Genomic DNA, 25,046 nt, shown 5'->3' on the forward strand with positions numbered 1-25,046 from the left:
GTAAAATAAACACTTTACTAATAATTTAAAACAATATATAGAATTTACAGTATGTACACCAGATTTAAGTACTCTACACACACAATTGTTGTTATTGCACATATGAACAGTTTTTGAATCACACACTGAGGGAGGAGTTATGGAGTTTGATGGCCACAGATAAGAATGACTTCCTGTGGCGCTCTGTGGTGCATTTTGGTACGATGAGTCTTGAGCTGAATGAGCTCTTGTGTCTCATCACTGTATCGTAGAGTGGGTGGGAGCCATTGTTCATAATGGCCTGCAGCTTAGACAGCGTCCTCCTCTCCGACACTGCCATCAGCAAGTCCAGCTCCACACCCACAACATCACCGGCCTTGCGGATCAATTTGTTGAGTCTGTTGGCATCTGCCACCCTCAGCCTGCTTCCCCAGCATGCAACAGCATAGAGGATAGCACTCGCCACCACAGACTCATAGAAGATCCTGAGCATAGTCCGGCAGATGTTGAAGGACCTCAGGCGCCTCAGAAAATAGAGACGACTTTGGCCCTTCCTGTAGAGGGCGTCAGTGTTCTTAGCCCAGTCCAGTTTATTGTCAATATACACACCCAGATATTTGTAATCCTCCACAGTGTCCACACTGACCCTGCTGATGGACACAGGGGTCACCGGTGCCTTGTCCCTCCTCAGGTCCACCACCAGTTCCTTTGTCTTTGTCACATTGAGCTGCAGGTGGTTCCGCTCGCACCATGCGACAAAGTCCTTCACCGTTGCCCTGTACTCATCCTCTTCACCCTTGCTGATACATCCAACTATTGCAGAGTCATCAGAAAACTTCTGAAGGTGGCAAGTCTCTGTGCAGTAGCTGAAGTCCGTGGTGTAGAGGGTGAAGAGGAAGGGAGAGAGGACAGTTCCTTGTGGAACTCCAGTGTTGCTGACTACTCTTTCCGACACACAGTGCTGCAAGCGTACATACTGTGGTCTGCCGGTCAGATAGTCAACAATTCAGGACACAAGGGGGGCATCTACCTGCATCACTGTGAGCTTATCGCCCAGAAGAGCGGGCCAGACGGTGTTAAATGCGCTGGAGAAGTCAAAAAACATGACCCTCACAGAGCTGGCTGGCTTATCCAGGTGAGCATAAACTCTGTTGAGCAGGTAGATGATGGCGTCTTCAACTCCCAGGCGGGGCTGATAGGCAAACTGGAGGGGATCTAGAAAAGGCTGGACTATGGGTCGGAGCTGATCCAAGACGAGCCTCTCCATGGTCTTCATGACATGAGACGTCAGTGCCACTGGCCTGTAGTCCTTGGCGTCACTGGGTTGTGGCGTCTTTGGGACAGGAACAATGCAAGATGTCTTCCACATCATGGGGACCCTCTGGAGACTCAGGCTCAAGTTGAAGACACGTTGAAGTACTCCACAAAGTTGGGTAGCACAGGCTTTAAGCACCCTGGGTGGAACCCCATCAGGGCCTGCAGCCTTGTTTGTGTGGAGTCTCTTCAGTTGTCTTCTCACCTGGTCAGCAGTGAGACACAATGTAGAGGAGGTGGGTGGGGGAGGGATGGAGGTGTGAGATGGGCTATCACACGAGGGAGGCAGGCTATCAGGAGGGGGAGGGGGGATGATTGGTATGGTCTGCTGAGGACTGGCAGCAGAGGAGTCAGGCTGGGGGGGGACAGAGCCTGCAGTGTCAAATCTGTTAAAGAACAGATTTAGCATGTTGGCCCTGTCCACACTGACCTCTACTCCTCTGTTGTTGTTGGACCTGAAGCTGGTGATGGTCCTCATCCCATTCCAGACCTCCCTCATGTTGTTCTGCTGGAGTTTCCACTCCAGCTTCCTCCTGTACTTGTTCTTCGCCTCCTTGATAGCTGTCCTCAGTTCCCTCTGGATCGTTCTCACCTCCTCCCTATCTCCAGCTCTGAAGGCCCTCTACTTCCTGTTGAGGAGAGCCTTAATGAAGGTGTTTGATATAGTTTTGCTAGGCTGCTGCTGTGCAATCCAATGTGGTTGCTAATATCTTGCTAGGCCATTGCTGTGCTGTCCCAGGTGGTTGCTAAGGTGTTGCGAGGCTGTTGCTAATATATGTGTGCTAGAATATGTGTCTGTGTAATGTGTGTAGTGTTTAGATATGACAGTGTGAGCGATAAAATTTCCACTGTGCACTCTGTGCTACCATGCGTCCACTGTGGGTCCACGTTGCTGTTGTCTACAGAAAATGGGAAGGGAGGGTACAATGGCTGGCTGTTTTTTCCCAAATAGTTTTAGTCCCAACTGTTGACTTTATTCCTTAATCTGCTTTGTAACTACTTTCCTGGTAAAGCCACTGTATTCCCAAGCCCAGGTTTGTGTGGGATTTTTCCACTTGAATGTGCTGATGGTGTTGAAGAGCCCAGCCCCACACCGATTGCTCTGTAATCACTTCCCATTAAACTAATGAGGGAGTGGGTTTAGGCTGCAGGTGCTGTGGGTGTTTCACGACATTGCATTGCTACAGGCTACAGATACCCCACCACACTTCCATGCCCACCCACCCAACAACCCGTGACACACATACACATGTATATAGAAATATGCACACAAAGGTGTCTTTGTGTAAGAAACCATTCAAATGTCTTGCGCTCTGTTTGAGCTGGATTAGTTTTCCCTGTTGAGGTCTGGCAATGTGATTTGTAAAGGATTTGACCGGTCAATTCATACAGGATAAAGTGTCTGTTGAATTTCCCCAGAGAGAATCAGATCAAAACATGGAATTAAGATTAAAATTAATCCAGAACCAGCAAACAACAAAAATATCCCGTTTATGCTGGATACAGCTGCATTAGCCTAGTAAACTGAGCTCAACCAGTTTACCAAATGTGACCTAACAAGACAACTGCTCTGCGAGAGGTACTTTGTATTTCATTTCAAAAGATACTCCAAATTTATTCCCTTTCTAATGAGGCCATCAACAAAAGTGTATCAAACTTGAGGGTAAAGGAGCGATGCCAAGTCAAGCTCAAGTCAAGCTCAGTTTCAACAGTGAGCTTTGTCTTCTGGTCACCAAAAGCAGATGCTGTTGTCTCTTACTAGGATTTGGCTGCGCACTACCATGAGGTCAGTGCGAACAGTATTGCTATTACTGAGGGCTCTGTAATATATAATTCATCAGTTTGACAAATTAAGCCCTACTCGAGCTGGATTCATTTTAGGTGCTGTAATTGAGTGACCAAAGTGACCAAGTGACCTAAGAGCAAATCTCAATTGAGTAAACACTGGTGAATGTCAGAATCTTTGTGAAAACTGCGTAAGAGGGTTTTAAGAAGAAATTTCTTCTTAAGAAAGGTTGGTGAATGAGGCCCGCAGCTCTTAAATGTAATTCTCAAAAAAAAAATCTCAAATGTTCTTTTTAGATCATCTCAATTATTTTTTAATATCTTCTGAAGAAAATCTTCAGCGTTTTCTTTGGCAGGCTGCATTTCCCCACGTTGCATAAACGTATTCACTGCTATTTCTGCTATTTAGTCTAATCCACTCAGAAGAGCAAAATGAAGGAAAAACCAAGCGCTTAAAAAAAGTTAGCAAACATGAACTAGATGTGATGGTGGAAGAAACAGCCCTTTGTGAAAATCCTCTTTGGAAATTATGGTAATTGTGGGGTGACGGATGAGGATGGGCAGGAGGAGCAGAGGCAGCATCCGAATTTGATCACTTTAGATGCTTACCTCATCAGCTCTTACAGCCTAAGACATGTGCGAGGCTGTCATAAGGGTATGAAAATATTAAAGAGCACAATATCTTCAAGACTACTACTTGTTTTTCTGTTCTTAAGAAAGTATTTAGGAATAGAAGAACAACAATTTCTCATAACTTTTGAATAAGGTTAAGAAAAAAACACACATTTAAGAAGATTTTCTTTCTTAACACACTCTTGTGAATCCGGCCCCTTGTCAGTTATCACTCAAGTTACAGCGCCTCCCCAGGTAAAACTAATCCAACTCCAATAGGGCTTTAGTGTAAATGTGTCTGAGTCGACCCCAATTGTAATTAGAGCTTTAAGTACTATAGAAAGTACACAAACAGGACATATGAGTTATGATCTTCCTTTAAGACAGTGGTGTGTGTGTGTGTGTGTGTGTTTGTGTGTTTGCATGCATTTATTTGTCTCAGCCTGTGTTGTAATTTACTTTCTATAATTACAGGGGGATGCAGGACCACCAGGAATGCCCGGACCTCAGGGACTGAAGGTAACTTTATTTTAGAAGCCCTTTTTCTTTACGTTCTACCTTCTGGAGGTTTGACATGTACAAGTGTGTACTTCCTCAGGAGATGCCTTGTTTTTATTGCATATTATATAGCACTGACCTGAGATCTTTACTGAGCTCATGGAGCATCAAACCAGTGAAAGAATGTGAAATATTTGAGAAATCCTCCGTTGGCTTTTTGGGTTTTGCTTAGGCATCTTGTGCCAACATGTTAAAGGGTAACAAACACACCACCCACCCCCCATCCCCCCAGGCTCAACTTTGAAAAATGCTCACAAATGGAAGAGACATTTTTGACCATCTGGGAGGGGCAATGTGACCCAGCCTGGTATAATGATTACAGTATTGCTGATGAAATGCATGCACACCTTTACAACATGCCTCATCTTTCTTAGGCCTAATTCATGCTACCTTTGCTCAAGTGCTCCGACCTTTCATATGTACAGTGCTTTTGCTGTGAAACGATGCATCAAAGAAGTCATACAGACATTCCTTTTCCAGGAATATTCCACTCTGCATAATAAAATATATATTAGAAAAGTGCACGATCTGTTTATTTATCCTCAACAGCATTCTGACTTGTGATTAGGCAGAAGTTTCAAGCCTGGTAGACCAACTGGCAGTTCTCTCTGCAGCACATAACTAGCATTTCATCAGGAATTAAATTAAATTAAATGAATCAAAATTGCATATTTACGTTTTTATATGGTTTTCAACTTAACTATCATTGATTTTCAGGGCTTAGTTCAGTGTATTTTGACTGCGTGATGTGCAGAAAAAAGTGACACTGGGTCTACTCTCTAAATACCGTGCTGCTTCAGTGCGGCGTCTGGGACGTTCTGCCGCTTTGCACAGCCTGTATGAAAGCGCTGACCACTTAACATGGGTGCTGAAAAGAAAAGCAAGACTTTCCGTGTTGCTCTCGCCAAGCAGAAGCAGTATGTGTGAATAAGTCCTTACAAGCTCACAAATACAAACGGAGAGAAGGAGAAAGATACAGAGATTATAAACAAGGAGGGATGGTCAGAATGGGCATTATTATCTTAGCATACAGACGTCTAAACTCATCTCGTGTTTAAGTAGGATTATATTAAACTCAGTATGGAAAAGAGAGCATTCACCATAATTAGTGCTAATATAAACCCCATAGAGAAACTAATATAAACAGGCAGCAACGGGCAAATAACTGCAATAGGGTCTCTGAGGCAGTAGCAGATCCACAGCTGAAGCATATAGGAAGCATCACATAAATATATTAAAATATTTTTCACACAATGCTTCACAACTTTAAATATCAAATCTGAATAAAATCCCCCGTCCCTGATATCGTTGGTGCTGTATGCAGAAAGCTGTAACTCTTCACAATTCATTGCATTTGACCTCAGAAGAGATCAATACACTTAAAGATTTACTGTTCATAGAAGCTGCAGATTTATGGCCATATTACATCCCATCTGTTATCTGTCTACTACATCTGCAAGGACTGAATTTAGAAGCTATGACAGAATAACAGTTCCTAGCTTCATAGTCTTATCTACTAGCGTAATGGTGTCACATCTATTTATATTGCAAATCATTTCCCTTGTGAGTTATATTTTTTTAGATATAACTTATCTTTTTAAAAAGGTGTCTGCAGACAAGATCTCCATTGCCCCCTCATGTGTTAATGATGATGAAAACTCATCAAATAAAACAATACAGTGATGGTGGTGAAAAATGAAGAGTCAGAGCAGAATGTGCGGCTGTTATTCGGGAGGAATAACATTAGCATGATCAGATAAAGTTTTGGGAAATGGAAACTGAAACTGAACAGCATGAGTTGCAGTCACAATATACTTAACTTCCAGTTAAGAACTTCTTGCACTTTAGTTTTGTTTTAACCCTTTTCACATTGGTAGCAGTAGCAGTAACTTAGATGTTTAACATTATTTTGATTACCTGTTTACGTTTTAGCTGTGCATATGTCATTGTTTGCTAGATAACAGATATAACAATCAGTTATCTTTGATTGAGTGATTTAGGATTTCCTCGCTTCAGATACATAAGACACTGTAAGATGAGATCAAATTTCTAAATTGAGATGAGCTGTTTCTCTAATATGAATTTGTAATGTAGAAATTCTGGAAATCTTATCTTGACTGGGTCAGATCGTAACTTAGTAGATAGATAAATATTTCTGTAAGTTCCTGTAATGCAATTCCTGATGAAGAAGATTTGACAAAGATGATTTTTATTGTTTACATTTGTAATTTAATATTTGGTTCTTTGTTTATTTGTGTGCTTTAGGGTCCACAAGGTAATCCGGGAATGCAGGGGATGCCAGGAGCCAGAGGTCCTCCAGGAGAAGGACTCACTGGACCAGCTGTATGTGGATACACACACACACACACACACACACATGCACACATATATGTATATATATATGACCATGACCATGATAATTTGAATATCATGACAACGAGGTTCTCACAACACATGATATGGCAAAAAAACCTTGAAAAAGACAAAGTAGTGCCACATTTAAAAAACTATGAATACAATGATTTGTGTTCAGCATTTTACCCTCCATGCTGCACTAAATCCAATTCAAAAGGACAAATTATGCCCTCTTTTTAATCAAACATGCAATTGAGATTTGTTTTTTTTAACATGATATCCCTTGATATGATAAGCATATTGTGATAGCTTGTGATATAATTTATCAAGATAACTGGCCAGTGATTAAAGTGGGTGGGTCTAGGCCCATTGGACCCAATCTTAGCACCACCACTTGTACAGGTGCAACCACATCTGTGGTCTCTTGTTGCTACTCTTTTTCTTGAGTGTCTTGCTGTCCCTTCACTGCTGTAACACTGAGAATGTCCCTGCTGTGGGACTAATAAAGGATTATCTTAAACACAAACAGAAAGGTTCCTTAGTTCAACAAATACTAGAGGCACAATGATACACATATTCTTTTTTATTCTACAGATTCCTATTTATAAACTACACACACATTTTTTTTTTCAGAACAAAGGATTGTATTTATAAAAAAAAAACTCTATAAATCAATATTTTTACTGTATGGTTAACGTCTGATGTGTATTCTGTATTTTTTAACAGGGACCTCCAGGCCCACCTGGCCCATTAGGAGCAGTTGTAAGTAACCTGTTGCATTTCTGAGCCCATTTTGTAGCTGTAGTCGTTAATCTCATTGCTGTCACTCTGCTGCTGCTGCAGGGGCCAAGAGGAGCTCCAGGAGTGTCTGGGCCTCAGGGACCAGCTGGACACAACGTAAGACCCAAACACAAGCAGAGCACAGCTTAGACCAAAACACATACAGGCAACAGTGAATGTTACAGCCAACTGATGATACAACATTATATAGGGTTATAGAAGTGTCAGAGGGGCCTGTCGGTGGGCTCTGGACATTTGAGTAGTTAAAGAAGATCTGAGCTTGTTTCATATGTGGTCTTTGATAGACAGACACACAGACAGACAAACAGATAGATAGATAGATTAGTTCACATTAAAAACAGATACAAGTCAGTCACTCACATGAATGTGAACCACCAAATTAGAAAGATCAGATCTGAGCAAAACTCAAGCTTGTGATAGAAGTGCAGCTGTAGAGAGGCAGAAAATGTCACTGTTGGTGTGTGTTTGTGTGTTCAGGGTTTGCCGGGAAGGCCGGGAGAGAAAGGTTCCCAAGGAGAGCCGGTGAGTGATGATCTGTCAGCTTCAGCATCACCGTCAGCAGCAGTGACAGCTCTTATTGCTGTTTGCTGGTGATGCTGTCAGTGAGTTTAATGGATGTGTGTGGAGGTGTTTGTGGGCAGTAGGACTTGCTTCAGAGCTCAGATTGATTCCTGATCGCTCTAACACTGTGTTTCTTTCAGGGTAAGGCTGCAGACCTATCTCAGCTGGACCTCAAGGTGAGACACACTCATACCTCTACACAGACACTCATCCCTCTACACAGACACTCATCCCTCTACACAGACACTCATACCTCTACACAGACACTCATCCCTCTACACAGACACTCATCCCTCTATACAGACACTCATCCCTCCATACAGACACTCATCCCTCTATACAGACACTCATCCCTCTACACAGACACTCATCCCTCTATACAGACACTCATCCCTCTACACAGACACTCATCCCTCTACACAGACACTCATCCCTCTACACAGACACTCATCCCTCTATACAGACACTCATCCCTCCATACAGACACTCATCCCTCTATACAGACACTCATCCCTCTACACAGACACTCATCCCTCTACACAGACACTCATCCCTCTACACAGACACTCATCCCTCTACACAGACACTCATCCCTCTATACAGACACTCATCCCTCCATACAGACACTCATCCCTCTACACAGACACTCATACCTCTACACAGACACTCATCCCTCTACACAGCCACTCATCCCTCTATACAGACACTCATACCTCTACACAGACACTCATCCCTCTATACAGACACTCATACCTCTACACAGACACTCATCCCTCTACACAGACACTCATCCCTCTATACAGACACTCATCCCTCTACACAGACACTCATACCTCTACACAGTCACTCATACCTCTACACAGACAATCATCCCTCTATACAGACACTCATCCCTCTATACAGACACTCATCCCTCTACACAGACACTCATCCCTCTATACAGACACTCATGGCTCATTTAGACACTCATCCCTCCATACAGACACTCATCCATCCATACAGACACTCATCCCTCTATACAGACACTCATCCCTCTACACAGACACTCATCCCTCTATAAAGACACTCATGGCCCATTTAGACACTCATCCCTCCATACAGACACTCATCCATCCATACAGACACTCATCCATCCATACAGACACTCATCCCTCTATACAGACACTCATCCCTCCATACAGACACTCATCCCTCTATACAGACACTCATCCCTCTATACGGACACTCATCCCTCTATACAGACACTCATCCCTCTATACGGACACTCATCCCTCTATACGGACACTCATCCCTCTATACGGACACTCATCCCTCTATACAGACACTCATCCCTCTATACACACACTCATCCCTCTACATAGACACTCATCCCTCTATACAGACACTCATCCCTCTACACAGACACTCATCCCTCTATACAGACACTCATCCCTCTACACAGACACTCATCCCTCTATACAGACACTCATCTCTCCATACAGACACTCATCCCTCTACACAGACACTCATCCCTCTATACAGACACTCATCCCTCTACACAGACACTCATCCCTCTATACAGACACTCATCTCTCCATACAGACACTCATCCCCCGTACAGACACTCATCCATCCATACAGACACTCATTCCCCCATACAGACACTCATCCCTCCATACAGACACTCATCCCTCGATACAGACACTCATGGCCCATTTAGACACTCATCCCTCCATACAGACACTCATGGCCCATTTAGACACTCAACCCTCCATACAGACACTCATCCCTCCATACAGACACTCATGGCCCATTTAGACACTCATTCCCCCATACAGACACTCATCCCTCCATTCAGACACTCATGGCCCATTTAGACACTCATCCCTCCATACAGACACTCATCCCTCCATACAGACACTCATCCCTCCATACAGACACTCATGGCCCATTTAGACACTCATTCCCCCATACAGACACTCATCCCTCCATTCAGACACTCATGGCCCATTTAGACACTCATCCCTCCATACAGACACTCATGGCCCATTTAGACACTCATCCCTCCATACAGACACTCATCCCTCCATACAGACACTCATGGCCCATTTAGACACTCATTCCCTCATACAGACACTCATCCCTCCATACAGACACTCATCCCCCATTTAGACACTCATCCCTCCATTCAGACACTCATGGCCCATTTAGACACTCATCCCTCCATACAGACACTCATCCCTCCATACAGACACTCATCCCCCATACAGACACTCATCCATCCATACAGACACTCATTTCCCCATAGAGACACTCATCTCCCATACAGACTCATCCCTCCACACACTCACAGCCCATTTAGACACTAACCCCCAATTCAGACACTCATCCCCCATACAGACACTTATACCTCCATACAGACACTCATCCCTCTACATAGACACTCATCTCTCCACATAGACACTCATCCCTCCATACAGACACTCATCCCCCATATAGACACTCATCCCCCATTCAGACACTCATCCCCTGAGACAGACACTCATCCCTCCATACAGACACTCATCCCTCCATGCAGACACTCATCCCCCATACAGACACTCATCCCTCCATACAGATACCATCCCTCCATACAGGCACTCATTGCCCCATATAGACTCATCTCCCATAAAGACTCATCCCTCCATACAGACACTCATCCCCCCATACAGACACTCATCTCAATACAGAGACTCATCCCTCCATACAGATACTCATCCCTCCACACAGACACTCATGCCCCATTCAGACACTCATCCCTCCACACAGACACTCATGCCCCATTCAGACACTCATCCCTCCATACAGACATTCATACTTCCATTAAGACATGCATAAATTCATACACTCATCCCTCTATACAGACACTCATCTCTCCATACAGACACTCATCCCTCTACACAGACACTCATCCCTCTATACAGACACTCATCCCTCTACACAGACACTCATCCCTCTATACAGACACTCATCTCTCCATACAGACACTCATCCCCCGTACAGACACTCATCCATCCATACAGACACTCATTCCCCCATACAGACACTCATCCCTCCATACAGACACTCATCCCTCGATACAGACACTCATGGCCCATTTAGACACTCATCCCTCCATACAGACACTCATGGCCCATTTAGACACTCAACCCTCCATACAGACACTCATCCCTCCATACAGACACTCATGGCCCATTTAGACACTCATTCCCCCATACAGACACTCATCCCTCCATTCAGACACTCATGGCCCATTTAGACACTCATCCCTCCATACAGACACTCATCCCTCCATACAGACACTCATCCCTCCATACAGACACTCATGGCCCATTTAGACACTCATTCCCCCATACAGACACTCATCCCTCCATTCAGACACTCATGGCCCATTTAGACACTCATCCCTCCATACAGACACTCATGGCCCATTTAGACACTCATCCCTCCATACAGACACTCATCCCTCCATACAGACACTCATGGCCCATTTAGACACTCATTCCCTCATACAGACACTCATCCCTCCATACAGACACTCATCCCCCATTTAGACACTCATCCCTCCATTCAGACACTCATGGCCCATTTAGACACTCATCCCTCCATACAGACACTCATCCCTCCATACAGACACTCATCCCCCATACAGACACTCATCCATCCATACAGACACTCATTCCCCCATAGAGACACTCATCTCCCATACAGACTCATCCCTCCACACACTCACAGCCCATTTAGACACTAACCCCCAATTCAGACACTCATCCCCCATACAGACACTTATACCTCCATACAGACACTCATCCCTCTACATAGACACTCATCTCTCCACATAGACACTCATCCCTCCATACAGACACTCATCCCCCATATAGACACTCATCCCCCATTCAGACACTCATCCCCTGAGACAGACACTCATCCCTCCATACAGACACTCATCCCTCCATGCAGACACTCATCCCCCATACAGACACTCATCCCTCCATACAGATACCATCCCTCCATACAGGCACTCATTGCCCCATATAGACTCATCTCCCATAAAGACTCATCCCTCCATACAGACACTCATCCCCCCATACAGACACTCATCTCAATACAGAGACTCATCCCTCCATACAGATACTCATCCCTCCACACAGACACTCATGCCCCATTCAGACACTCATCCCTCCACACAGACACTCATGCCCCATTCAGACACTCATCCCTCCATACAGACATTCATACTTCCATTAAGACATGCATAAATTCATACACTCATCCCTCCATACAGACACTCATCACTCCGTACAGACACTCATCCCCCACACAGACACTCATCCCTCCATACAGACTCATCCCTCCATACAGACACTCATCCTTCCAGTATCTATTAAATCCATATGCATCTACCAGTCCATCCATCCATTTTATGATCCACCCATCATCTATCCATTTTTCATTCACACTTCCATCCATCCATCCATCCATCCATCCATCCATCCATCCATCCATCCATCCATCCATCCATCCATCCAGCAGTTTCATAATCCACCCATCTTGTATCCATTATCCATTCACCCATCCACCTGTATAATCAACCATCTATTCTTCCAGCCTTTAAAACCATCCATCCATCCATCCATTCCTCCAACCATTTTATCTATTTCATAGGAGTTTTAATGCGTGCACAATTCTCACATGCATCATTGATCTCACCTGCTGTTCTCATAGGGTGTATGCTCGGACTGCCCCCCTGGACCTGCTGGCCCACCAGGAATACCCGGACCTCCAGGGGACAAAGGCCCTGTTGGACCTCCTGGAAAGAACGGGCAGGATGGATATCAGGTGACACTGCAGTCAGATTAGCCACCGCTATCAGGGGCTCAGGCTTACAGAACCTCATTCTGGATTACGGGCATGAGCTTATATGACTGAACATCATCAACTAAGAAAAGCTTTTCTGTGCACTTTTTTGGGGGTCTATTTTGGTTTATTATATTTATTACACTTATTCATTCAACTGGCTCCAGTGAAGTGAGTTACTTCTTATGTAAATAGTAATAATAATAATTAGTAATAATAATAATGAGAAGAAGAAGAAGGAGAAGAAGGAGAAGAAGAAGAAGAAGAAGAAGAAGAAAAAGAATACTCCAATAGCATCCTTAATGTCCACAGCAAAGAAATACGTCCATCCACACTTAAAAATGATGGTTCTTCAAGGGTTCTTTAGTAAAGAAAATGGTTCTATATATTGTAGAACCATGAACACTCAAGGAACCCTTTGCATTAATAATAAATTCTTTGCATCATTAAAGGGATCTGCACATTGATGGAGAGTGTGTTTTATATGATTCTTTATAGAACCTTTTTGAAACATTGTTACAATGTCAAGCCTGGAACAACAGAAGAACCATTTTTGGTGCTATATACAGCTGATTTCATAAAGGTTCTATATAGAACCACCTACAGCACATCAATCTCAAGCACTTTTTAATGATGCAAAGGGTTCTGTGAGTGTTCATGGCTCTCTATAAAACCATTTTCTGTACTTAAGAACCCTTGAAGAACCATCTTTTGGTGCACAGCAATGACAATACAGGCCTTCCTGCCTTCTCTGAAGCACAGTGGAGTCCCATGATGGAGGTAAAAGGCTTTGGGGAAACAGGTCTAGCAGAGAGTGTTTGAAAGAGCAGACGTCAGGGGGGAAAGGTGTGGAGAACCGAGTGCTGTGCGTCAGTCAGGATGTCAGGATGGATTACAGAGGTTAGAGCTCACGCTGTCATCAAAGCACCCGCCATCAAGGGAAACCATGAGTGAAGGAGATGGAGGACCTGACCCCAGTGATTGTGTGTGTGTGGAGACCTTTTCACAGTGTTGTAACTGAAAGTGGTCATTATTTACAGGGCTTGCCTGGGCCAACTGGGCCTCCGGGACCACCTGGAGCTGATGGAGCCAAGGTCAGAGCAAGAAAGTTAACACACTTCACACACATACACACACCTTTCATAGCAGTATCTGAGACTTCTAAAGGTTACCAGTCATACACAGTGAGCAGCTAAACTGAGATGTCCAGATGCCTGAACTCAGCAGAGACCAGCATTTCTAGACCAAACATTCTTAGATGTGATGGAGATATGAACAGTAACTGGCCGCTGCTGTAACCTGTGATTAACCCATTGACCATGCTGTGAATGCAGGGGGTGAAAGGAGACCGAGGCCCTGCAGGAACACCTGGAGATAAAGGTGAAAAGGTACAGAAGCCATTCTTCATTTACGGAAGCTCAGAGAGGCCATGAGCTCCTGATATCATTTTCTGGATTGTTATCCTGAGATAAGTTGTTTCTTGTGATGGCAAGATAAAAACTTTGTATTCTGGAGAACACAGGGTCATAAAGTCACTGTCTTGGGACAACAGTTTTATCTTGAGATAACAAGATAATTAATTTGTTATTTCAAGATAACAATTTTGTTGTCTTGAGATCATAAGATAATGTACCCATTGTCTCAAGACAGCACCTCTGCTATCTTGAGATAACAAGATAATTAACTTGTTATTTCCACATAATAACTTTATTACCTTGAGATCACAAGATAATTAACTCATCTCAAGATAACAACTTTTGTTATCTTGAGATAACAAGATCATTAACTCATTATTTCACAATAACAACTTTTGTCAACTTGAGATCACAAGATAATGTACTCATTTTCTCAAGACAACAACTTTGCTTTCTCAAGATAACGAGATAATTAATTTGTTATTTCAACATAAGAGCTTTGTTATCTCGAGATAACACAATGATTAACTCATTATACCAAGATAACAACTTTTGTTGTCGAGATAACAAGATCATTAACTCATTATATCAAGATAACAACTTAGGTTTCTCAAGATTACAAGAAAATTAACGTGTTATTTCAAAATGACAATTTGGTTATTTCAAAATAACAAGATAATGATCTCATTATCTCAATATAATGAAATAATTATCTTGTTGTCTCAAGATAACGATCCAGCAAATTATAACTACCTCACGGCCTCTCCTGACTTTCGTATTCATTTACCTACTTACTGTAAGTCTTTACTCCTCTAGAGAAGCCACAGCATTGTCTGTCCATCAGTGCTGGACATCACGTCTTCTAGCAGTCTCTCATTTTGCTTCATCACATGCTTTTTTGTGTTTATAGGGACCCCCTGGACCTCCTGGCTATCCAGGTGCAGCTGGAACAATGGGTCAACCTGTAAGTGAGCCTGTTCAGATCTACCCAGAATAACACTGTTTATACTATTACACAGATAATTATACTTACTTATATTCAACTCTTACATCTCTGCTGTTCTGCTGTCACAACAAAACCTTGTATCTCCATTTGTGTTGTTTTCCAGTTTTTGACATAATGTGAAAATTCCTGTTGCTCTTTACATTGTGAGCAAATTTCATGATGAACGAACCCAAAAGAAATGGGCCAAAATTCTGTGGTAAAAATTCTGGTTCCATCAACTTACATTAAAAGTCTTTCTCCTGTAAAGTTGCCATTTTGGAGATATGAGGTTTTCTTCTGACAGCAGCGCTATTAGTTATGTCAACATGCTGTGTGCAAATTTGAAAAATAAGTCGTTTAAGTCTGTTTTTGACTGTGTGTGAACTGTAGAGAATGTGGGCAGACAAACAGATGATAATGCATCTCACAATAAATAATATGATGACGCCTAAAGCCGCTTTTCCACTGCGTGGGACCAGCTCTACTCGACTCTTCTCACCTTTTTTTGGGTTTCCACCAGGCAAAGTTGGTTCCTGGAACCTGGTATTTTTGGTATCACTTCCGTTGAGGTTCCAAGTGAACTAAGCTGATCCCAAAAGTTGACTAATAAATGTACAGACTGCTGAGAATTGCTTGACACATATGCTAACATTAGCTACCAGGTTTGCCTCTTGCGTTGCCTTTTATAAGCAAAAAATTGATGTCGTTTTTTCCACATTCTCCTGTTGTTTTCTGTAGCATTTTATCCTGCTGCTATCAGCCTCTTCTGAACAAAATTTGTCTCCTTCACACCTCGGCAGTTTCATGCAGCGTCAATATGATGACCAGTTACATTGAGGTTGGGGCAGTCGTGGGCTGGAGGTTGGGGATCTGGCCCTGTGACCAGAAGGTTGCCAGTCCATGAGTGAGGTGTCCTTGAGCAAGACACCTAACCCCCAACTGTGGATAGGGCTGCCCACCGCTCTGGGCAAGTGTGCTCACTGCCCCCTAGTGTGTGTATTCACTAGTGTGTATGTGGTGTTTCACTTCACGGATGGGTTAAATGCGGAGGTGGAATTTGTGGGATCAAAAAAAGTATCACTTATCACTTATATCTGCAGTGGATAATGAAGTAGTTGGTACCAAAAGCATGTAGACTCGAGTTGAGCCAAGCCGTACCATGCAGTGGAAAAGTGGCTTAATAGAAGAACCCTACAGAAATATTGTGTGTCTCATAACAAACATCAGAACCATGACTTATGTTGGCTGCTTGCCACAAGTGAATGGAAAACATTCTATGTTTTCTTTTTTTGACTTCAGTATTTTCTTATTCTCTTCAGACATTATTAGAATTTGCTGATGTTCATATACCAAAAGAGTCTAAACCCCTTCCTATCTCAGACTGACCGCTGTAGCATCTCCTGTCCTGTTGTGTGTTCACAGGGAAACGATGGCAACCCTGGTCCTGCTGGTCCCCCTGGACCTCCGGGTGAAAAGGTAAAATACATAACGTGCATAACACGTATGGTGTTGAGCGTGTTTACATTAATGGAGGTTATTACAGTGTGATCAATTGTACATTGAGTTGCTGTGTTGACTTGTGTAGCACGCGTTCTTTCTGACCTGGTCAGTTTGTGAATTTTTCAGGGTAAAGAAGGACTGAGAGGCATCCAGGGCCCCCCGGGTCTGCCAGGCTTGATGGTGAGGAACTAGCAGTTAATAAAATTGATTATTGGGTTGTTATTAAACTGTGAAGTACAGCATTACGGTCTTTAGAGGAATGTGCTGTTCTCGAGTTTCTTTTCAACTGGGTTGGCCTTGACTGGGGTTGCCCATTCACATTGTATCCACGCCTAATTGTGTTTTTTTTTCTTTGCATAGGGGATGCTGGGTAAGCCTGGGAAAGATGGGCGACCAGGAGAGCCAGGAGAGCCGGTAAGAGTCCACAAACACTTTAATTTTATACAGGCTGCTTTTTTTCAGAGAAGCATCGTTCAGGTTCAGAAAGCAAAATCCTCCACAGGACTTTGTTTCCCCTGCCTAGTGTCTCTGTTTAGCTTCAGGGGGCAGAGTTTGGCTGAATGAATGTGCCCAATTAGCCATTAATCCATTAATCCAGAATACATTTCCCCCCAAATAAAACATCACCCTCTTTCTTTGCTTGAATGCACCATTTTTTCCCAGTGTTCTGTTTTAAGGAGGTTCTTATAAAAAGCACTTGAGGTCTCATGAGGTTATGTGGTTCACCATCTTCAACATGTCCTGACCATTTTGAAGATGGTGACCTGACCATGTTGAAGATGTCCTGACCATGTTGAAGATGGTGACCTGACCATGTTGAAGATGGTGACCTGACCATGTTGAAGATGTCCTGACCATGTTGAAGATGTCCTGACCATGTTGAAGATGGTGACCTGACCATGTTGAAGATGGTGACCTGACCATGTTGAAGATGTCCTGACCATGTTGAAGATGGTGACCTGACCATGTTGAAGATGTCCTGACCATGTTGAAGATGGTGACCTGACCATGTTGAAGATGGTGACCTGACCATGTTGAAGATGTCCTGACCATGTTGAAGATGGTGACCTGACCATGTTGAAGATGTCCTGACCATGTTGAAGATGGTGACCTGACCATGTTGAAGATGTCCTGACCATGTTGAAGATGTCCTGACCATGTTGAAGATGGTGACCTCTGCCAATCAGAGCTCTTAATACATAGTTTCTCCACGTCTAACATGGTCATCCTGCGAAATGTATTAAGTCTCACAACGGGGAAATTTCACCTCTGCATTTAACCCTTCTGTGATTGTTAGAGCCAGATGAAGGAGAAAAATGTGAGCTGAGCTGCTTTTCCACCGTTTACAGGCTGCTGCCATGGTAACACTGAATGATGGCGCAAGCTCAGTGTAAAAAAAGCACATGAATTCAGATGAGGGTCACATTAAGGTCGCACAGCCGTGAATCAGATCCGTACCTGATCTAGAACCACATATGAAAGTGGCTCAGGCCAGATTTGAAAAGATCAGATTTGTGTCCACACAGCCCTGAAAACACCAGATCTGAGTCACTTTAGGGCAAAAAATCTGATTTGCGCCACTTCATCCTGGTAATGTGAACGCAGCCTTTTGCTGCTGATCGTTGTAGACAAACTGTGAAAACACACACTTAAAAGATGGTTCCTCAAGGGTCGTTCAGTAAAGGACATGGTTCTATCTGGACCCAGGAACACTCAAAGAACCCCATGCATGATTAAAGGGTTTTTTGCGTCATGAAAGGTTCTTCCCATTGATGGAGAACGTGTTGTAGATGGTTCTATATAGAATATTTTTGAAAAGGGTTCTATATAGCACCAAAATATGTTCTTCCGTTGTTCACATCATAACAATAGCAAACCCCATTTAGTTGCCATATAGAACCCTTTTCAAAAAAGCTTCGATATAGAGCCATCCACATTCCCGCATTAGAACCACGCACTTTCTTCACCAAACCCTTTGCATGATTAAAGGGCTCTTTGCATTTGCATCTTTCTTTACTCAAAGGGTTGCTTGAGTGTTCATGGTTCTAGATAGAACCCTTGCAAAACCATCTTTTTTAAGCAGGGGATGTTTGCTCAGCGTTGAATAGGATACTGTGAATGTTTATGAATCAAATGATTGGAAAATGAGGATTTTGTTACTAAAACAAAGTAAATGCTTTCACTCTTTCAGGGTAAACAGGGGGAACCCGGAGCACCAGGCAGAGATGGGCTGAGAGGACTTCCTGTAAGTGAGAACATGACTGGGCGCGGATGAAGCAAACGGCTTTCTGTACATTAGAACTTAAAATGAATTCAATTTGCACTTTCTTCTTTTGCCCAGGGTTTTAAAGGCCACCGAGGAGAGCCTGGACCACCAGGGTCAAAGGTTAGTGACTGTGTTCTGCATTCTGCCAGCAGAGGGCAGCGATCAGGAAGACTGGTCTTGGAAAGATAAGATAGACTTTTATTATCCCACTGGGGGAAATTTGCATTGTTACAGCAGAATAGACAGTAAGCAGATAAAGAGCAGTAAGTAGACAAAGATGTGCATCACACAAAATACTAAATATAAGATATACTATAGAAATAAATAAATAAACATCTGTTAGCAGAAAAATATATATATATATAAATATATAAAAAAGAATTAAGAAACTACACAATTTTACTTTTTACACATGCAGTTGTGTGGATATTGCACATTTCTGAGCAGGTAATGACTGGATATCGCACAGAACTTGTGTATGTATTGCACTTGTCTATGTATCCGCTCTGTCAGCAGCAGATGCTGCACATTAATTAGAGGTAGGATAAGATACAGGTCTGTGTGGTGTGTTCGTGATAGAGTGCACTATGATAGAGTGAGGTGTGAATCCGTAGTGTGTTTACAACAGAGTCTCTGCTTGGGGAGGCATTGAACTGTGGTCTGGTGCTTTTTCCACTGGAAAATGAGAGGCATTCAGCTCATCACTGAGACGTCTGAGCAGATAGAACTGTGACTCTCTGAGATGGAAGCCCCTCATCCTTGGTATATTCCCAGTTGGAGAGATATAATCTCAGCGCTTTGACCACAGAATACCAAGAATTTCAGCACGCAATTTGTCCCTGACAGCGCAGACTGTATAAAACCTGTGTCACTGTCAATGTAAATGCCATCTGGAGGGCCAAACTAAAAGGTCATCGCAGGCCAGACTTGGCCCACGTCCACAGCTTGGGCAGCCCTTGAATGAAGTGTCCACACTCAAACGACTTTCCTTCATGACCAATATGACTTTTCTGCCATCTGCTCAGACACGGCTTTATAAATTGTGTCTCTTTCAGGGTGAGGAAGGGAAACAGGGCCCCCCTGGACGAGAGGGTCAACCTGGAAAAGATGTGAGTTGCTGTGCTGCACAAGAAATGTTAATAATATCAGAGCCACATCACAGTCAGAACAGACTTGTAGTTGTTTTTTCACATAATTTGAAACGTTCAGCTGCCCTTTACATTGCGTGGACATTGCTGGGTGAACAGAAATGTCTAAACCCGTGTTTAAGAGCTTTGTTGTCCTTCTCCTAAGGTCAGTTTGGGGGGATACACCATTCACAGTCACTGTGGAATCACTGGTTATACTTGTTATCAGTTGTTATAAATCTTATAAACTAGACACTGCACTGTAAAAAATGGTACATTGTCAAGAGAAATCATCATAAATTTAGTTGATATTTCTAATGTTTCCCATTTGGAGATGGTTATGCACTCATTACAGGATTATTTACCTTATTTTTAGATATTCGTACTTATTTTAAGTAATTTTACTAGGTAAAATGATCTCACTATACTGGCAGATACATTTGCCGGGTCCAAGCACATTTCTTAATACAAGCCAAATTATTCACCGATACAGTGAGATGATTTTACATAATGAAATGAACAGTCTAGAAAGTAGGTAAGTAATCTTAAATTAAACTTACAGCAATCTCAACAGGAGAAATATTAGATTTATTGACTATATTTAGGAAAAATGATATGACAAGATCCCATTTCTTTTAGTGCAAAAGGTATTTTTAGACATTTTATTCAATATGTCAAGGACTTTGAGTAATTATATATAATAATCCATTTGCAATCATTTTTAGCATGTTAGCCACAAGATTCAGTCACCACTTTTCCCATATGAGGCATTCCGGATGCTAATTTTATTCTCGATTTTTTACCGTTTTTGAATCTTTCACACTTGTGTTCATCATACTGCAAAAAGGGTTCTATGTAGCACCCAAAAAAAGGGTTCTTTGGCTTGTAACAGACAGTAGTGGACCCCTTTTTGGTGTTACATAGAACCTGTTTCAAAAATGTTCTTTGTAGAACCATCTACAGCACATTTTCCGGGAACCCCGTAATCATGCAAAGGGTTCTGTGTGTGTTCATGGTTCTTTGTAGAACCATTGTCTTTACTAAAGAACCATCTTTTTTAAGTGGGTAGACACCAAACAATATTTTTAGATGTTTTATTCAGTATTTCATTTGATTTGAGTACGTTTATGCTATTGTTGTCATTTTTGGTCACTTTTATCTTTTTTAAGATGTAACATAGGAGGCATTCTGGGTGGTAACACTCTACTGCACACATTAGGAAAGCAATTTTCAAAGTATATTTGATTCAGTTTTCTTGCACAAAATGGACCTGATTATTAAATTCAAAATCATTGAAAAAATGTATGCAGGGGTCCTTTTGGCGTCTGTTGCCTTGAGGCAACATTTTGTGACAATGGGAAGAAATTATATAGAGCCATGTTCCCTAAAATGCTGAGACCCGGCTTCTGACTGGCTAAATCTATTCCAACATCGTCCAGTGTTGCTTCTAGGCAACAAACACATTTCTGCAAATTCTCATAACAAAAATAAATATACCAAATGTTAAAAAAGAGGTTTAAAAGTGCCCACTAAAAGAAAAGTATCTGCTTTTTATTGACTTACGCAAACTCTTCCTTTTATAGTTATTCCTATTCTTGTCTTTAAATATGTATAGTGTTATAATAAATTGAGGAAAATTAGTTTGTTGCCTTGAGGCAACATTGTGCAATAGAGGGTTCATTTTACTTATTATTATTAATTCTTTGTGTTTTTCAGATTTCTTGGTCATTGTAGAATCTTCCACAGCTCTATTAATCAGACTGGACACATCTCACGTTTCGACATTTTGATTTGAATCTTATTTAAAGCAATTCCTCTGAAAACTGCTCAATAGTGGAAACCTATTTGGAGATCTTTGCATGGTTAAATGGTTCTTTGCATGGTGATATTGTTCTTTAGATTAATGGAGAATGTGTTTTATATTGCTGTATGTGGAACCTTTATAAAAAAAAAGGTTCTATATAGCACCAAAAAGGGTTCTGCTGTTTTCACAATACAGTGCTGGTAACAAAGGCCAAACCCTTATGGGGAACCCTTTTTTGAAAATGTTCGATATAGAATCATATATAAAACATCTTCTTCTTCATCTCCTGAAGAAACAATTTCACCATGCAAATAACCATTTAAGCATGCAAAGGGTTCTGTGAGTGTTCATGGTTCTATGGACCATTTTCTTTACTAAAGAACCCTTGAAGAACCATCTTTTTTAAGACGCTAACTTTGAATTCACACTGATCTGAAACCAAACTGGATGAATACTGTTGAAAATGTCTGGACAGTAGTTTAAAGTGTTCTTCAAGCGACAAGTTGAGTTAAAACCACAGTGCATTTATGGGACATCTGAGTAGTTTCTGTATCTTTTAGGGCAACATTGGACCTCCTGGGCTTGAAGGTGTCAGAGGACCAAGAGGAGAATCGGTGAGAATGTTTTCAAACCCTTTCCTTTTCACAGCTATACAAGTGAGCAGTATAGCAGAAAATAAAAACAGAAGGATGTAAGGCTTGACTTGACTTTCGTATCCTCTTTGAAGGGTAAACCTGGAGAGCCTGGACCGTCAGGAAAGCCAGGATCGCCGGGGAATCCAGTGAGTTTATTAGCCCATAGGCGACCATATTGACTCACAGCCAAAACAAATAATGCACACAGCTGCGATCTGCAGTTTAATATTGAGTCATTTTGCCCTTGAATGCTGCTTTTTTCATCGCACAACATTTGACCCAAAACATTTTTCATATGAATCTCAATCTTGGCATTTTCCTCTTAGTGAGATTTGTGTGAGATTTTGTCCCGCTCACTTTTAATCTCCGAGAATCCGTCTTAATGAGAGATGCAGCATGAACAGGCCTAAGCCGTGTGGATATTGGGATAAATCCTGTTTTTGTGCGCTACTCAGGGTCTTCCCGGAACCAAAGGAGAGGTGGGAACCCCAGGATTACCCGGTTTTGCAGGTCCAAAAGGACCCTCGGTAAGCAGAAGCATCCCTTCAGATTTCTTTTGCAACGTTTTTTGTGTTTATGTCAGCGCTGACTTATCCTCCTTGAACAATCCACACTGGCGTGAGCCTCTGAATTCTGCTGGAAAGCCATTCCGAGTTGTCCCGCTTCCTTTGATTTGAAGCGCTTTGTGTTCTGAAGTCTTTTAAAGCAGCCAGATGATAACACGTTTTCTCCCATCCAGGGCTCGCCTGGTCCCATCGGCCCTGAGGGCAAACAAGTAAGTACTCGTTCACAGCGCCTTCGATGTGCATCCTTTTTCACATTAGCTGTTATCGACTAAAACAACTGACCATGGCTGTTTTGCAGGGAATGCCGGGAAGACCTGGAGACAGGGGATCCAAGGGAGATAAGGTGATTGTGCAGAGCCAGTTGAGCCCTGCGTAAAGCGACTTTAATTCTTACCAAAACAGTGTCCAAATAAATTTGGATTTAGATAAAGGCTGTTGAGGCCAAATAAAAGGTTCTGCATGGTCTAAGTGGACATGCTTCATAGATTGTACTGACTAATTCATAGTACTTAAGACAAAGAACTGAGTAAAAGGCCTACATTTGAGGGCAGATGTTGTCTTTGAATGAGACAATATATCAGTGAACTAGTTTAACCCCTTAAAATGCCAGGCTTATTACATAATATGTTTTATTATTCAGTAACTACAGAGAACTCAGTGCATTCTGGCTGAGCTATTCTCAGATCATAGAGATGCATAATGAAACTTTGAGCCCTGGCCATTTAAGCGGTTAACAAAATAACCCATCTAATCAACATGTTTTGGAACAACGACCCTATTAGTATGATGTAATTTACATAATACCTATTAGATGTAATTTGCCAGTCACATGAGATTCTGTGGAGAACATCATTGCCTGATCAGCCTGTTTATCTGCTGCTTTAACTGAATTCAACATATTGGGAAAAAGCTAAAAAGCTAAAATGGGCACTGTTTAAAAGTTATAATGTATTTAATGTGTTTTACTTCTGAAATGTTACTCAGTAACTCAGCAAATAAAAAGAAATTGTGCTCCAAAATTGGTCGGAAAATGGCAGACCCATGTGTAGAGGATGTGTTCACTTATTTTCACTTCAAAAATCAACAAAACTTGCCGTTTAACCGGTGGTGTCCAAAGTTTTAATTAGATATGTTGTAAGTGTCATTGGAAAGAACTAGTTTTCACCAGATTATTCCACACATAGCACTGAAGACAGGGGAACCAACCTGAAGTCACTGGAAGTTCTTAGTCACCAGGAACCAGTCTATCTTTCAAATTCTGTGCGTTCCTGTTTGAAAACTAAGGGGCCTTACAAAAAAATGGTGAAAATAAACATATTTAGCCATTATACCACCCTGGCTGCAGGACCTGCAACACTTCCTCCAAATCTGCTCTGTTCTCCAGGGTGAAAATGGTATAAAGGGAGATAAAGGCCCAACTGGAGATCCAGGAATGCCTGGGAACCCAGGACCTCCAGGCAGGAAGGGCCACACGGGTATGATGGGCATGTCTGGACCACCAGGAGAGGTTGGTCCACCTGGAGCACCAGGCACACCAGGCCAGCCTGGCCTTCCAGGACAAAGGGTGAGATTTCCTCGTTACATATTGGGATGGATTAGAGACGTGCTGGAGTGAAGTAGGTGAAGAGAGCATCACGTGTCTGTTTTAAGAAGACTAACAGTGTTTTCTTTAGGGAGACACTCCATCGCTGGAATCGATGCGGAGATTAATTCAAGAGGAGCTCGCAAAGGAACTCGAAGGTGGGGATGATCCAGAGTTCAACTTCCTCAGATGATTTTACTTTGTAGATGAACCAGGTTTTTCTCCATGTGTAACATCAGGACCTTTAAGAAATGCATTGTGTTTTCAGACAAATTTGAATGTTTGGTGTATTTTTTAATCATAACTTACCAAAATAAATCAATGTA

The 25,046-nt window shown here is 42.4% G+C and overlaps 1 protein-coding gene across 1 annotated transcript in view; it reads left to right on the forward strand.

Annotated features, from left to right (window-relative positions):
* col22a1 (collagen, type XXII, alpha 1) overlaps positions 1 to 25,046 on the forward strand; it is a 125,697-nt gene that overhangs the window by 99,415 nt on the left and 1,236 nt on the right. The window contains exons 40-62 of the mRNA XM_017715938.2: positions 4,165 to 4,209; positions 6,514 to 6,591; positions 7,330 to 7,365; positions 7,447 to 7,500; positions 7,882 to 7,926; positions 8,106 to 8,141; positions 12,709 to 12,822; positions 13,881 to 13,934; positions 14,175 to 14,228; positions 15,166 to 15,219; positions 16,663 to 16,716; positions 16,867 to 16,920; positions 17,101 to 17,154; positions 18,932 to 18,985; positions 19,082 to 19,126; positions 20,062 to 20,115; positions 22,498 to 22,551; positions 22,665 to 22,718; positions 23,028 to 23,099; positions 23,312 to 23,347; positions 23,437 to 23,481; positions 24,523 to 24,702; positions 24,812 to 24,878. Coding sequence (XP_017571427.1) covers positions 4,165 to 4,209; positions 6,514 to 6,591; positions 7,330 to 7,365; positions 7,447 to 7,500; positions 7,882 to 7,926; positions 8,106 to 8,141; positions 12,709 to 12,822; positions 13,881 to 13,934; positions 14,175 to 14,228; positions 15,166 to 15,219; positions 16,663 to 16,716; positions 16,867 to 16,920; positions 17,101 to 17,154; positions 18,932 to 18,985; positions 19,082 to 19,126; positions 20,062 to 20,115; positions 22,498 to 22,551; positions 22,665 to 22,718; positions 23,028 to 23,099; positions 23,312 to 23,347; positions 23,437 to 23,481; positions 24,523 to 24,702; positions 24,812 to 24,878 — 1,393 coding nt within the window. The remainder of the gene's footprint in view (positions 1 to 4,164; positions 4,210 to 6,513; positions 6,592 to 7,329; positions 7,366 to 7,446; positions 7,501 to 7,881; positions 7,927 to 8,105; positions 8,142 to 12,708; positions 12,823 to 13,880; positions 13,935 to 14,174; positions 14,229 to 15,165; positions 15,220 to 16,662; positions 16,717 to 16,866; positions 16,921 to 17,100; positions 17,155 to 18,931; positions 18,986 to 19,081; positions 19,127 to 20,061; positions 20,116 to 22,497; positions 22,552 to 22,664; positions 22,719 to 23,027; positions 23,100 to 23,311; positions 23,348 to 23,436; positions 23,482 to 24,522; positions 24,703 to 24,811; positions 24,879 to 25,046) is intronic.

Source organism: Pygocentrus nattereri, chromosome 11 (genome assembly GCF_015220715.1).
Source record: "Pygocentrus nattereri isolate fPygNat1 chromosome 11, fPygNat1.pri, whole genome shotgun sequence".
Taxonomy (NCBI): Eukaryota; Metazoa; Chordata; class Actinopteri; order Characiformes; family Serrasalmidae; genus Pygocentrus; species Pygocentrus nattereri.